This window comes from Notothenia coriiceps, unplaced genomic scaffold, assembly GCF_000735185.1.
Source record: "Notothenia coriiceps isolate Sejong01 unplaced genomic scaffold, NC01 NC01_scaffold00037244, whole genome shotgun sequence".
Taxonomy (NCBI): domain Eukaryota; kingdom Metazoa; phylum Chordata; class Actinopteri; order Perciformes; family Nototheniidae; genus Notothenia; species Notothenia coriiceps.
In genome coordinates this window covers 11,327,792-11,342,473 of record NW_011369945.1, presented here as the reverse complement: position 1 = coordinate 11,342,473, position 14,682 = coordinate 11,327,792, and the positions used below count along the sequence as shown (strand labels likewise).

Genomic DNA, 14,682 nt, shown 5'->3' with positions numbered 1-14,682 from the left:
CACAATGTCCATTTACATTTAAAAAAACATCTGAAGGTGCTTAAATGTCCTATTGAGAATCTGTTCACACACCAGCAGCAGTGTGTGAATAACTCCCATTTATCCTTGTAATATTAGAAAACAAACTGCATCAATGTGTCTTAATTATGTTTTCCCAGCTTGGCCTGATAGTAGTTAGCATGTCACAGCTCATCACTCTTTGTGTGTGTGTGTGTGTGTGTGTGTGTGTGTGTGTGTGTGTGTGTGTGTGTGTGTGTGTGTGTGTGTGTGTGTGTGTGTGTGTCAGGCGGCAGAGCGGGACTGGGAGGAGAAGCGTGCCAGCCTGACCCAGTTCAGCGCGCAGGACATCAACCGGCTGCTGGAGGAGACGCAGGCCGAGCTGATGAAGGCCATCCCAGACCTGGACTTCGCTGCCAGGCACATAAACAAGCCTGTAGTGCCCCCCAAGCCCCAAATCACCATCCCAATCACCTCCACCACAGCCACTTCTCCTGCAGCTGGCACCACGGGGACCTCCAGCACCACGCCCAGCGGGGACCAGCAGCCCAACAAAGTGCAGATGGCTGCCCAGAAGTTGAACAGCTTGGAGGGGGGAGGTTCACACCGAGGGTCCGGTGAGTGTCTCCCTACCAGCTATGCAGTAATTTCAGTTTATTTATGTTGAAGTGTTTTAAATTGTTTACAATTGCTAAAAACTGTACCTCACTGCCTTGCTTTAAAAAATACCCAAAAAATAATGTGACCACTGTATGATGCCAGTGTTATTTGATCTAAATTTTAAGTGTTGTATATGTTGTACTTAAAGTTTGCCATTTCTACTGATTTCAAGCAATTGTTTGTATATAGATTGAAAAGATAAGATTGAGAAGAAAGATTGAAAATTGTGATTTTTAACATTATTTAGGTAAAGGATTTGAATAAGCCCAATGGCTCCTTCGCCTCTTCCTGCACTGTTCGTCATATGTCATCTGTTATGTTTGTGTATTATTCAGTTGTGCCAAACCATTCAAACCATTGTTCTGTGTTTGTAGTGGATCTCAGCATGGCCAGCAGGTATCGCACAGAGAAGCCCTCCAAGTCCCCGCCTCCCCCCCCACCTCGCCGAAGCTTCCCCTCTGTACACGGCCTCACCACCAACCGCACCGGAGACGTCATCGTCACCTCCAAGAACATGAAGGTGAGATGCTCTTTAGGCGTGAGATCAGTAGTCAAGAAGTGGAAAGGTCTGTCACACTGATTTCATTTAATTGTTACATAAAACTGAATGATTATGCCCTCAAACGCCATCTAATTGAGGCATGCCTCAGCTAATCAGTTAAACACAGTTGTGAAGGAATTGCTTTGCTCCTTTACTCAAATTAAAATGATAATCCCTCACTTTGAAAATAAGCTGTTACAGAAAAAGGTTATTTATTTTACTTTTAGCGCTTTTCCCCCTATTAACTAATTATTATTTATATTATGGATTCATTTACGGATTTATATCCCCAATAATAAATAGATTGTTTTGTAAAAGATTGTGAGATTGTTGATAAATTGACCCACAATCCCAAAGTGACCCATTCAGCAACATTATTATTAAAACATATTAAAACACAAACAAATTAAAACAGCAAATATTCACATTTGTGATGCTGCAACAATAAATAGTTTGATATAAATATGATTTGAACGAGATGTGATTGTAAAGCACCGAGGTGACCAAACATCTAAAGGAAAGGCTCAAGAACACTGGTTACACAACAGATATAATAACCAATGTGGATCTTGTTCTTAAAGCTAAGGTAAGAGGGCCATGATGAATACATCCTAGTTATTGGAAATGACTGTATGTTTGCTCTAGGGATGGGAATTTCAATCAATCAATCAATGTTTATTTATATAGCCCAATATCACAAATGTTACATTTGTCTCAGTGGACTTCACAGTTTGTACAGAATATCAGTATGACAATACGACACCCTCTGTCCTTAGACCCTCACATCGTACAAGGAAAAACTTCCAGAGAAAACCCACAGTTTAAAGGGAAAAATGGGAGAAACCTCAGGGAGAGCAACAGAGGAGGGATCCCTCTCCCAGGACGGACAGACGTGCAATAGATGCCGTGTGTAAATTGAAAAGATAATACATTTGCAACATAGGTAGTCCAAATGTTTGGAAATGCATGTGTGTATAATAGGAAGATGAATCCACGAGGATATCCATCCAGGACTTGTGATCCAGGACCACAGCCACGACTCGTTTGAAAGGAAATGTATATTCGAATATTCGACCCCCCAAAAAACGGTTAACCGGTTAACCGAAGTGTACATATCCTATAAAAAAAATAAAATTGGGTAAAAAATAAATAAAAATAAACTTTTTTTTGAAAAGTTTTTGGAAATAAATACATACATGTTCAAATAGGTGTAGAAACCAAGTCGAATTTGTCAAATGTATTGAACTGCTGATCACAGTTTGACAGCTATAGGCCTACAGCTTTCATGTGCGGAGGCGATTTACAATCAGCCCAGCTGTAGAGAAGACCCTCTCAGCTGGAACGGAGGTTGCGGGTATAGCAAGGTATAGTATGTGTATATATAAGTTTAATTTGGCATAGTTTGACCTCTACACCGCACTCACTAACCTGGTCGAAATATTTCCACACATCACTCCTTTTTGACGCCATGTCTGTTGTGTAGGACTCTTCTTAGAGTGTAAATAATTACCGGACTATGACTGGTAAAATATGTTGAATAACGGCAAAACTAAATCTCTCCTGTCAAAATGTCTATGTACTTTGCCGCCACACACGGTTGCCAAGCAGCGCTTATTGTTGTTTAGGCTGGCCACTCATGTGTCGCGAGTGTTGACAGGGGGCAGGGGAGCATGCCCATGAACTGTTAGCGCCGGAACCTCGCAACGGCTGCGGAGCGCATTTGCGCCACATTTGGGCCTAAGATGAGGTTTGAGTCTGCGTGATCTGCGTGTAGGGAGGGGCAGCAGCCATATCATTAGCTAGAACTAGCTAGATCTGATGGATTTGGACATAAACGTGAGTGAAGTATAACGGCCCGTCCACACAGCGGCGTGGAGACCAGCACCTGCAGCTCTGCCTGCTGTGAGGGACCGGTGAGCGGAGCAAAACACACCTTTAGACGTCAACTAACACATTTAGCTATGGCACTGTCGTATATATATATTGAATTATTCAATTTGATAATATGTAATCAACTTAGGCATCCCTCCCAAAAATAAATTAATAATAATAATAAAAATATTCATAATTCATATTCGAATACATGAATAATTATTCGAATACCTGAATATTCTATTAATCGTTCCCATCCCTAGTTTGCTCCAGGAGTGACAGCTGCCATTAAAACAATGGCCGGTTTGTTCCCTGAGAGCGAGTGAACCTCGCAGCTCCTAAATAAACACACGGCAGCCGGCAGTTTGAATGAATGATGTGACAGTGAGTGTCACTGAGAGCAGAGCTGCTTTAAGTTTCAACAGCAGCTGTTTAATTTATAATCTTAGTGACATTTCACAGATGAAACCCACCTCTATAGCGCCGCGGGTTGAAACCTTCAGTGTTTTCTTAAAGGGGCCCTATTTTGCAAAGGCTCAAATCCTAACGTTCTCTCCAGAGGGAGTTTCTCTTCCACACAATCCCCCCCTGTCTGAAACGCCTCCATTGGACTCCTTTGTTTACTTCTGTAGCATCAGAAAGTAACACTTCTATCGGGTACAACAGAGCTGGCCAGCTAACCAATCAGAGCAGACTGGGCTCTGGTTTCAGACAAAGGGTGAAAAGAGGTGCTGCAGCACGGAACATCAACATAAGTGACAAATAAAGCCCCCCCTTTCTTTAGTATGAGAACAATAAAGAGCTTTTTGAGCATTAAAGCATGGAGACATGTCACAGTAGAGACACTACATACTGATATACAGTACACCTGAACCTGAACCTGACTGTTTTGTTCGGCACAACTTGTGTGAAGTTTAAAAAGGCACTGTCAGCAAAAACAAAATAAGAAAATCATATAAGTTAGATGTAGCTTAAAATAGTTATCTTCACCAAAGGTCCCCGTGGTTTTCCATGTAGGGATTTAAAAACATGCTGGATATTACATGTACATCAGTGAGCTTTCTGTTAGCTGGAGGCATTTTAAGGTTTTGGCTTGAGGCGAGAACAAGCTGCTGTTGCTGCTGCTGCTGCTCTAAAGCCTCCCTGATCTCCCTCATCCATCGCTCTGTGAGGAAACTTCCTGAGTAGAATTCACCTCTGTCTCCACAACAGTCTGAATCCTTCAAGGCATTCATTCCAAAAAGAGTTGAAAACTCAAGGACCCCTCCCTTTTTGTAGCTGTTCACAGTTCACACATGATTTCAAGGTGGCAGTATAAATCGAAAAGATTATCTCAATATTATTCAATAACTCCAATAAAACACACGTTTTTATCTTATTAAATACCTGTAGCAAGAGCAAAGAAAAAAAAAATTGTGATTAAAAATCTACAATGATGGAAGCAAAGGAAAACAACCACTAATCCATTTGTTGTCCCTTCCTTTTAGTGTCTGACATGGAAAATTGCATGCAAATAAGGATTAATGTATCAAAAAAATCCAAATAGGTTGTCTGTTTAATTGATTTCGGATTGTATAACTCCTGGCAACCCCTGTACTATTGATCTGGACCGAAAAATAAGCAAAATATCTCAAATCTAAGTGGATGCCTTTGGAAAAATCACTTTTCATCTTATTGGAGTATTCGGTTAAAGAACGAAGGACACTCAAAATCAATACAGAGCTCTGTTTTTGTTATTTTGGGATGTTGAGAAGATCTGTGTATTGATATTTGGTATTTAGGGTTATTGATACTCCATCAGCGTTCAGCACAAATGAATTGTTGCCGAAGTTCTGCACCACATTACATTACACTCTGTAAGGCTGTGACCTTTACTGTCTATACACCTACTGCACAACACATCCTGTTGTCTCATAGAAGTAAATATACTGAAGAACATGAAAAACTAGTGCTGCAAATAATTATAAAAATATTTCCTTATTCACGAATTAGCTGATCATTTTCTCGATTAATCATATTTGGTAAATAGTGAAACATTTCCATCTCAGTTTCTCTAAGTCCAAGGTGATGTCTTTAAATGTCTGAAAGGTATAAAAGGTGTTCATATGAAAACAAAATGGAAGCGTGGCAGGTTCTAATTACGTCTTCTTCTTTATTGTCATTAAAAAAACGATAACATTTAACAATAACTTAGAAGTTGACAAATATTATTCAGTCAGTCAAAAGTCTGTTTCTGAGATCCTTAAACGGAGATGAAATACAATTGAAGTTACTTTCAACCATTTCCTGTTGACATTAGGGCTGCAGCTAGCAAACAATTATGGATTACTATATTAAATTCTTTACTTATGTGTTTCTTCTATAGAATTACCCCAAATAATGAACAAATAAATGTCTAAAGTGATGTTTTCAAATATCTATTGTATTCTACTAACAGTGCAAAGCCCAATAATATTCAGCATATCATCACATAAAAATATAATGACAAAACAGGATCATAGAATATCATTGTACTTAAAAAGAATACCTACTGAAAAGGTTACTCTGTGTAAATCCCAAAACAGTTTTAAGTCGCCAATGAGGCCTTTGTGGAAATAAAAAGAACTGTCTGGAAGTACTTGCTGGTCCATTTGAAGGTGCAGACTGTGCGCTGTATGCATTCTACTACCTGGGCATTTAACCTCTTCCATTCTCCTTTAAGATGGAAGAAGATGGTGACATGCCTAAAACTCTGGTGAAGCTGAGGCGAACCCCCTGTGACACCCCCCGCCCCGCCTCCACCCCGCCTGTGATCGCAGCGTCCGGCATTCAGGACGACGACGACGAAGAGAGGATCATAGCCGAGCTCGAGGTAAATAACTGATTTATTCGCAACACATTGTTGATTTGTGCTCCTGAAGTTTGGTGTTTTAACATGTTTCTGCCACACTCTCTCACATCACGTATCACAGATATTTCAAAGAACACCTGTAAAAGATTGTAATAAAAGCACCCAACCAAAGGCCACCCCCACCCCTCGCTGCATCTTGGGGTCCTTGGGCAGAAAGGTAAAGTGAAAAGCGGCCCTCTCCAGCTGCCACGCCTCTGGACTGTGCTTCTACTTTGCCGTCCTCTTCCCTTTTTGATTCTATACTTTACTACAGCTTTTAAAACGACTAACACCCAAACTGTCAACTCCATGGATCAAGATTACAAAACAAATCATTTCAAAGTGTTTTAAGTCAGTTTTAATCACAGAGAACACAGAGAGGTGTACACAGTCTTTCATTGTGGCGTCAGTGTGTAAAGTTTTGAAACTACTCTAAGTTTGGAATTTTTCTGAAATGTAGTCCTTTAAGCAAATAATGTAGTAATGTTGCGTAAAGCCTCTGAGGTTGATTCCTTGCCCATGTGTTTAAGGCTTTTACTTTAGTTTATGTTAGTTTACTAAGCAACACATTTTTTTAACTTAACCTGAATTATCGTCCCTAGCGACAATTCAAATACACAAAAAGAAACAAAACTGGAACGATGTTGCTCTCCGCGAAGAATATGATACACAATACAATAAGAACATGTATATGTATAATATATTAGTTTTTATTTTGAAATACACAGTCCTTTTATTACTTTCTAAAACATCTCTCAGGGTCCAGAGTTTGTCTTAAGAAAGGTTCCTTGCCTTTAATCACCATAATTAAAGCCATCGTCCCACAAATTATTTCACTATTATAAGACTGATGGTATAGATCCCTTTCAAAAGTCCTGAGGAAATGGTTTCTATTGACCTAGCAACAGAATACTTCTGCATCTAAGGGTAAACACTTACTCTTGACTAAGTTGACCTTACAACATCTTAAGGAAATCATTTTGGGATTTTAAATAACACTTATTGGATTAAAGCAGGGATGTCAAACTAAATGTCATCACGGGCCACATCAGCATTATGGTTGCACTCAAAGGGCCGATTGTAACTTTAAGACTATATAAAAATACATATATAAATATGTAATATATATAAAATAATGTATTATATTACGTTATTGCCTCTGCATTGGATTGTTATCGGATAGGGTAAAAACTTAATAAAATTAACTTGGTCTGAAAGCAGAAGTCCAGGGCAAATAAGTGCAAGTCTCTTCAGTGAGAATGTCAAAACATTATTTAAAAAGAAAAGCCACATTTTGAAAAAAAAGTAACAATTAAAAAAAAAGTCAAATTCTGAGAAAAAGGCATATTTTGAGAAAAAAATTCTAATTCTGACCAAAAGTCAAATTCTAAGAAAAAGGCATATTTTGAAGAAAAAGGCAAATTCTGAGAAAAAAGCCAAATTTAAGATGCATTGTGGGACATGTAGTTTATGGACATAGTGCATCTGTAAATCGGCATGTAACCCTATAATAAACACATTACATTCTTTCAGAGCTCTTGCGGGCCACATGAAATGAAATCGCGGGCCGGATTTGGCCCCCCTGGATTAAAGTCTTCCTTATATAAAGATTTAAGGGTGATGTAATTGGTATTGTTACCTTTACCATGTTTTGACACTGCTATTAATCAACCATCAAGAAATGTATCTACTATAGAAGACCAAGTTAACCGAAGTTAACCAAATAGAAAAGATAAAAACATTTGTGCGTTTGATGCTCTACTGAACTTCTCTTTCTGACCTTGTTAACAGTTCCTCTGCTGCTTCCTCTGAGCTCTGCACATATTGTAGTGTTTGTTTGTGTTTGATGGTCTCAGTTAACTGCAGCTTTAGCAGTGTACATATTGTAATTGATGGTGTGATGTGCAGTGAGTCACAGATCCATGTATTCACTTTCTGTCTGGTGACATCTAACAGAGAGCAAAGAGTCGCTTTTTCTGCTTTGTGTTGGAATTATTGCACAACGACGACAAGCAGGTAGCTGTCAAAAGAAAGAAAGGACAGTGAGGGGGAGGGAAGGTGACAGAGGGGGGTTCCTGTAACATTACTTGGTCTACTATCTTTGTGTCCATATTTGATTTACCCAGATATTATTATGCCCTCATTGTTTGTGTGGAAGAGAAACATTTCTCCCATTTTCTAAGAAAGGTCTACCAAGTTTTCCTCAGGGAAAATATTCATTTGAAAGGTGGGATGTTCCTTTTTATGGCAGCGATGTTGACACTATAATTTTAACATAACCAGATATCTTACAACCCTAGGACTCTCATAATCTGAAATATCTCTAAGGGTTGAATATTTATTATTACAAAAATATGTTTATGTTTTAACATCAGGGAAAGCTATTTTTTAATTTCTTTATTTTAAAGTATATCTCTGCAAGTTTATAAAGTTAGTCAGGTTTCTAAATCGAGTTTATATAAGACTTTTTGGGATTGGAATGTCTTTAAAGGCCGTTGCTGGTGACTCTTCCTTGTTTGTTAGTTGTGTATTGGGCTAAATATGCAATGTCTCTTAAATAATTACAATAGTTTTTGTAATACCTCGATGTTGAAAACCTGCTCTAACATGTCCACAAAGAGTTAAACATACTTCCAAACGGTGCTTCGGTCTATTTATTAGAATAGCAGCAGATTAATGCCCATTATTTTGGAAAGAGATGATCAACAATCACATATGTAGTGTTATTATGCCAAGTTCATGTAGTGAACACTTATGGTATGTATTATGATGTAAACAAGTCTTATACCTGCCCTGTCCCTGCTCCCACAGAACAGCACTCACTCCCCGGGGCCGACCAAGGGCCCCACGGTGGCAGCCCGGCTCAAACACCTTCAGCAAGGCAGCCTGGAGCGGCCCAAAACACGCAAGCAGAAAGAGGACTTCCCCAAAGTCCAGGGCCAGCAGCAGGTATTCCACTTCTAAACCCTCCACCTGACGCTCCATCTGCCTCCTCTCCTCTCTGCTGCGCTTCAGAGGAACCCCCGGCCCACCAGCAGACTATCAGAGATTACTCAAACAGCAGAGGGGCGACTATCTACAGAAACCTTGGTTTTTACCAGATCTTGGTGTGTGTTATGACATTTGAGTTACTGGATCTAACCTAGCTTGCTTAGAGATCAAGTTTTTGTCGTTCGATTATGTTCGATGTTTTGATTTCCAGAGGAAGGTCGTGGTGGTGCTTTTGACTGATTTAAACTAGCTTTACTATAATAGTCAGATCTATTCACAGACATCTTTCTCTTCCATAATAATCTACAGTGATGCCACGGAACAATTTCATATCAAATTGATATTTCCCCATGATCCAGCCGTGTAGTCTCTCCCTGACTCCTCATCTCTCCCTCTCTTCTTCACACTGTCTCAGTGCTCTGCTGGTGTTGAACAGCCAAGAGGCCAATCCAACAAGCTAGCTTACGCTGAACTGCCTTTTAACAGCTCTAATGCTACGACACATTATGCAAGATGGCAAGAGTGAAGCACAAGATGCAAGGTCGCCAGGAAAAGGTTGTTTATGTGGAGGAGCCTTTCAGTTTAATGTGTGCAGAAACACATATAAGATAGGTACAAGAGAAGAAATTGAGAACGAACAAAACACATACTGTATGGAAGTTAAACCAGGATTGAAATCATTCAAGCAACTGTATCTGATTATGAAATGAAGACCACTGATATATAACTTTAAATTGTTTTATTTTTAAGACCCCCACTACTTTTAGTTTGAATATCCCATTTCAAAATGTCACTTACTTGTAGGACAATATACGTGCGTTTTTTCTTTCAAGAACCATTTTTCAGACAAAGTTTGGACATTTAATTTTCTTGTGAGTGACAGTGATGTTATAGCATAGCATAGGGGTCTCATTCTCAGTGATGAAATGCACGGCTTCTGTTTGTGTGAACCCCTGACCAGGTCAAAACAATGGCCTGCAGATGCTCCATCAACCTGGTCATCAGCGTGGTGCACACATCTGGGGGGGGCAGACCTGCACGACAACCTCAATCCCCGTCATCCCTGAAATAACCACATCCCCATTGATTTCAGGAAAGCAGAAAGTCTACCTATATTACATCTCAGACTAAAAACCCATCTGTTTTGACTGCACCATCGCCATTTTATGTGCAGCATAGACAACAAAAAAAGGGCACATAGATCATTTACTTGAAGTGTGACATTTCGCTGTTGGAAGCCATCACACATTCTCAGGTTACTGTCCATCATGAACAAATCTAAAATATTTGAAATTGCCAAACTTTTGGGAAACACAAAAATTCAAATCACATCAATTCAGATAGAAAGTTAAATATTTCTTAAATAAGAAAATGTTTCTTTTTAACACAATAACATTAGCAACAGGATGAATAAATGGCCCAATCAGAGCAGAAAGGCTCATGAGGAGTGGGACACTTGAGAGTGTGTGTGAACAGGAGGTTAGACCCAGTGCTGGGCCTCTGAAATGTGGAGCTGCTCTCGTCTTATCTGCTCCGGCAGACCCTCCCCACTGCCCCGACCTGCAGACTGCAGCAGCCTTGACCCATCCTTGGCCACGGCACTCTTAAAAAAAATTAAAAAAAGAGCTTTGAGAAAATACTCAGAAAGAGAAGAAGATAACAGCCAGTCAGTCCCAGCCGGGGAAGAGCTTAAACTGCTTCACACCGATCCATATTTTCCTCTCCGCACAGGGGCAATTTCAGGAATCTGTCCTGATTCATTCCTGAATTTACCACATTAAACATGCAGGACCCCATTTAGAAGTTTATTTACAGTCTATATTTTCCAAACAACCCGAAGTCGCTCATCCACAGGAGCCCAGATGTATTTAGAGGCTCAGCTTTCATGCATCAGGTCATGACTTCTCAGACACTGACTACGTTTACATGCAAGCTAATATTCCTCTTTGATTTGGAACAGGGCAGTGAAGAGTTTAAAACAGGAAACAGCATATTGTGTTTGTTGATTCCAAGACCCGAGGAATTGAACTGGACATTGAAACAAATATTCCAAGTGTCCAAACGGCGGTACTACAACATGCTCTTTGGGCGCCAATACGGGTACTCTTTCTCTCAAGTCAGGCCATTTTGGCTTCATGCGCCACTGAGCAACTTTCATAGGAATGAACGGGGTCCGCCTCCAATGCTGTATCCAGTTCTCTTTATCTTTGTTTTAAATATAGAATTTTCCGATTAAGATACTGTATGTGGTGTATGCTTATATTGTTCAGGGGTTTGAACCTTTTTATGGATACGTAAAGCGGATTTGGAATATGCATCTCAATAGGGGTTTATACTGCAAAACAAGTAGAGATGCATGCAGAAAAGAAAAACTAACCCTCTGGTCGAAAGGAGAAAAACATTTACTTTTAAAGTTATGAAAGAATGTTGTTGACAGAATGACCAAGGGACACTTTGTTGCAAAGGTCAAGAATTGCTGCCACGTTGAAAATACTTTCAAAAAACCTATTCATTTTGGTTTGCACGATGGCATGTAAAAAGGAATATTGGTGGAATATTCATTGTCATTAGTCATAAACAGAGTAAGGGCAAAACCCTGAATATTTAGTGCCTGTAAACGTGTTCAGTGTCTTTGACAGTAGCTCCTATTAGCCGTAACAGCAATTAGCACACGGCTAACACGGCTGACCTCCACTTGACATGCTGATGCGGTCCGGCCCAGCATTGCACCCCCTCCTCACAGACCGCCAGGATTAGTATTCAGGGCCGCAGTGTCTCGTGCTGCTCTGAATATCAACTCTGTTTTATTTTCCGGCTCATTTCCCTTATTGCTTTTTAAAAATGTATCACCCAGAGAGCCTGAAAGCAAACACTCACTTGTTGTTGTTTTTTGGCATAAAGTCTATGTTTACAGAGTCAGGAGTGAGCTCATGGCTTGATATCAGATATTGAAACACATCCCTTTCACAGGGAAAGATTCAAAATGATTGCAGACGCAACTGTCATTTACACATAATGGAAGTCATTTTTATAATACCATATTTTATAATACCATATCATTACATTATAAGTTCATCCCTGTCACTTTAAACTGTACATACAGTTTACTTATTTTGACGCCATTCCACTCACTTTCTTTGAAAAATCATCCTGTTTCCTGTTTGGTGATGGATGCAGTAAACACCAAATGATGCCTGTTCCAGGATCAGCAGAAAAGTGGTGCAGTGTGTGCACTTGCCTCTGGCAACTGAATGCATTTTGATTCAAATTGTTTTTAAACCAGAGGCTATTTTACTACAGCATCAATCTACAAAAGCTGACAAAAACAATGTGGCCACAGCAAACCTTAAGTCTGCTTGTTATTTTGATGAAAGTGTCTGCTCTGCTGCAGTGAACAGAGGCGTGAACTGTATAATATCAGGGAGGTGCACCTGTCTGCTCCTCCTATTTTCCCAGAATAAAGCACAGAGGCAGTACTGTCCCCCTGAGGCTCCGAGCAGAGCCCTGCCACCACATACTGTTTTCTGTCATTGTTTAACTTAAGCTGTGTCAAGCTTGGATTGTTCCTCCTTGTACAGCCTGTTCCAACATAGTTACATACAATATGAGCTTTCAGAGCACGTGAAAGGCTTTTTAAATGTGTTTCATTCAGCCGGCTGCTCATCCTCAACGGTCTGCAAAGAATCCATCTTCATCAGAGCAGCCAAAACTCAGATTCTACTTTGATCATTTCCTTTTCACACACACAGTATCGTCCAGGGGATTTTATACTTTAAATAGGCCCTATTCTGCTTTTTGGGGTTTTCGCTTTCCTGTAGTGTGTTCTATATAATTGTGTGCATGTAAATGGTCAGCAAAGGCTAAAATCCCTGTGTTCTCTCCCACACACTCGCCCCCTCCCCTCGCCTGAAACGCCTCCATTGGACTCCTTTGTTTACTTCAGTAACATAATGACATCAATATGCCACATTCGGGCTTCTATTGGCTAGTGCTATAACACATTGTACATGATAGGAAAAGAGGCGGGACATTTCCGACACATCTCTAAGCGGTTGACCAATCACAACAGAGCCCGCCAGCTAACCAATCAGAGCAGACTGGGCTCTGGTTTCAGACAGAGGGTGAAAAGAGGTGCTGCTGCACAGGTAGTGAAAAATAAAGAGCTTTTTGAACATTAAAGCATGGAGACATGTCCCAGTGGAGGCACTACATACTGATATGAACCTGAAAATGAGCAGAACATGGCCCCTTTAATGAAGCCAGGTCCATGGAACCGGATATTTAACAATATCTGCAACCCGAACCAAGGATTATTTACAATATGTGATGGTTTGACTGCTCATGTTTCTTGTTATGCTGGAATTTATACTTTGGTGATAGCCACGTTATGAAATCTGTCAGAGTTCAAAATACTAAAACGGTGTTCTTGATGGTTTCTCTCTGTATCTTCCTCTCAAGGACAAACTAGAGATTAGATTACATATCACTTGTTAGACGCTTTTATCCAAAGTGACTTACATACTCAATACTGCAATTTGGGGTGAAGTGTCTTGCCCAGGGACAAAACAACATGCTGACTGCAGTGGTCAGTCAGCATGACTGCTGACCCCTGATCCGAACACCAACGCACTAGTCCACTGTGCCACACACCTCCTCCAATCCATCAAGTGCTGAATCCAGCCACTTTCTATTCCAGTACTCATTACACCTTACACATACTGTGACATGCATTATATGCCCGGTGTAATAAACTGTCCTTCATTAATCTTCCTGAACGTAACTCACTCATCCTCAAAACCCTTTTGTCTTTCCACTTTTCTTTCTTTATTCTGCACATTAAGAGCCTCTGAGACTCCTGCTGCTGCGAGGTGTTTAAAGAAAGGTCAGGTCAGTTAGGAGGAGATGTTTCCACCCAGGAGGCTCGATTCATAAAGAGATCCTTCCTCCTCCTCCTCCTCCTCCACACCTCTACTTATCGCTTCTATCATTTCCTTCTGTACTTTTTTATTTCTTGCTACCCCTATTGTTTTGTATCTTCTGCTCTCTCTTCGATACCCCTTCTTGTTTTTTGTTTTGCACACTTTTGAATTCCTCCCTTATCTCCCCTCCTTGTCTTCTTTAACACATCTCTACTCTCTATCTTTGTTTCCTTGTTTGGCTTCTCTCATTCCTCCCCTCTCTTATCTCATCTCCTTGTTCACTCTCCTCTCCTTGTCTCCTTTCCACATTTCCTTTTCTTTGCTTCCTTTACCCTTCTCTTTTTTTAACTACCGCTCTGCTTTTTTCTTCTCTTCTTAATTCCTCGGTCTGCTCATATCTTCTTTTCTCCAATCTCTTAATCTCATTTTATCTCCTTGTTCCCTCACCTTGTTTCTTTCCCCTTCACTTCTCACTTCCTATCCTCATCCCCACACCCTCCACATCTGATCTCCTTTCCTCCGCCCCTTGCTTACTCCCATCATCTCTCCTCTCCTTCTTTCTCGTTGTTTCCTTTCCTTGCCACTCCTCTTCTCCCTGCTCTCCCCTTCACTTCTCTCCTTGTTTCTTCTCCTCCCTATGCTTTTCCGCTCCAGAATCCCCTCATTTCCCCTTACTTGTCTCCTTGTCTCCAACTGCTCTTTATTTGTACTCTCTTTCCTTGTATCCTCTTCTTGTTTCTTCTCCTCTCCTCCTGTACGAATCTGCTGTCTCCTATGCATTGACATTATCCCTCCTCTCCTTCCTTTACATTTCTGGCTTCCCCCCCCCCCCC

General features: G+C 40.5%; 1 protein-coding gene across 1 annotated transcript; it reads left to right on the top strand.

Annotated features, from left to right (window-relative positions):
- The first annotated feature begins 287 nt into the window (after window positions 1-287).
- LOC104964695 (SRC kinase signaling inhibitor 1-like) lies at window positions 288-12,781 on the top strand. Its single transcript, XM_010793543.1, has 5 exons — window positions 288-614; window positions 1,032-1,177; window positions 5,772-5,921; window positions 6,022-6,117; window positions 8,751-12,781. Exons 1-5 carry the CDS (start codon window positions 383-385, stop codon window positions 8,901-8,903), a joined length of 777 nt encoding a protein of 258 aa, XP_010791845.1. The 5' UTR covers window positions 288-382; the 3' UTR covers window positions 8,904-12,781.
- Window positions 12,782-14,682: the final 1,901 nt, after the last annotated feature.

Bases quoted from the DNA above. Each gene is read 5' to 3' on its own strand.
- LOC104964695 (XM_010793543.1), top strand. From the start codon at position 383: ATGAAGGCCATCCCAGACCTGGACTTCGCTGCCAGGCACATAAACAAG. The intron at 1,178-5,771 runs GTGAGATGCTCT...TTCTCCTTTAAG, and splicing joins TCACCTCCAAGAACATGAAG to ATGGAAGAAGATGGTGACAT. The intron at 5,922-6,021 runs GTAAATAACTGA...CACGTATCACAG, and splicing joins GGATCATAGCCGAGCTCGAG to ATATTTCAAAGAACACCTGT.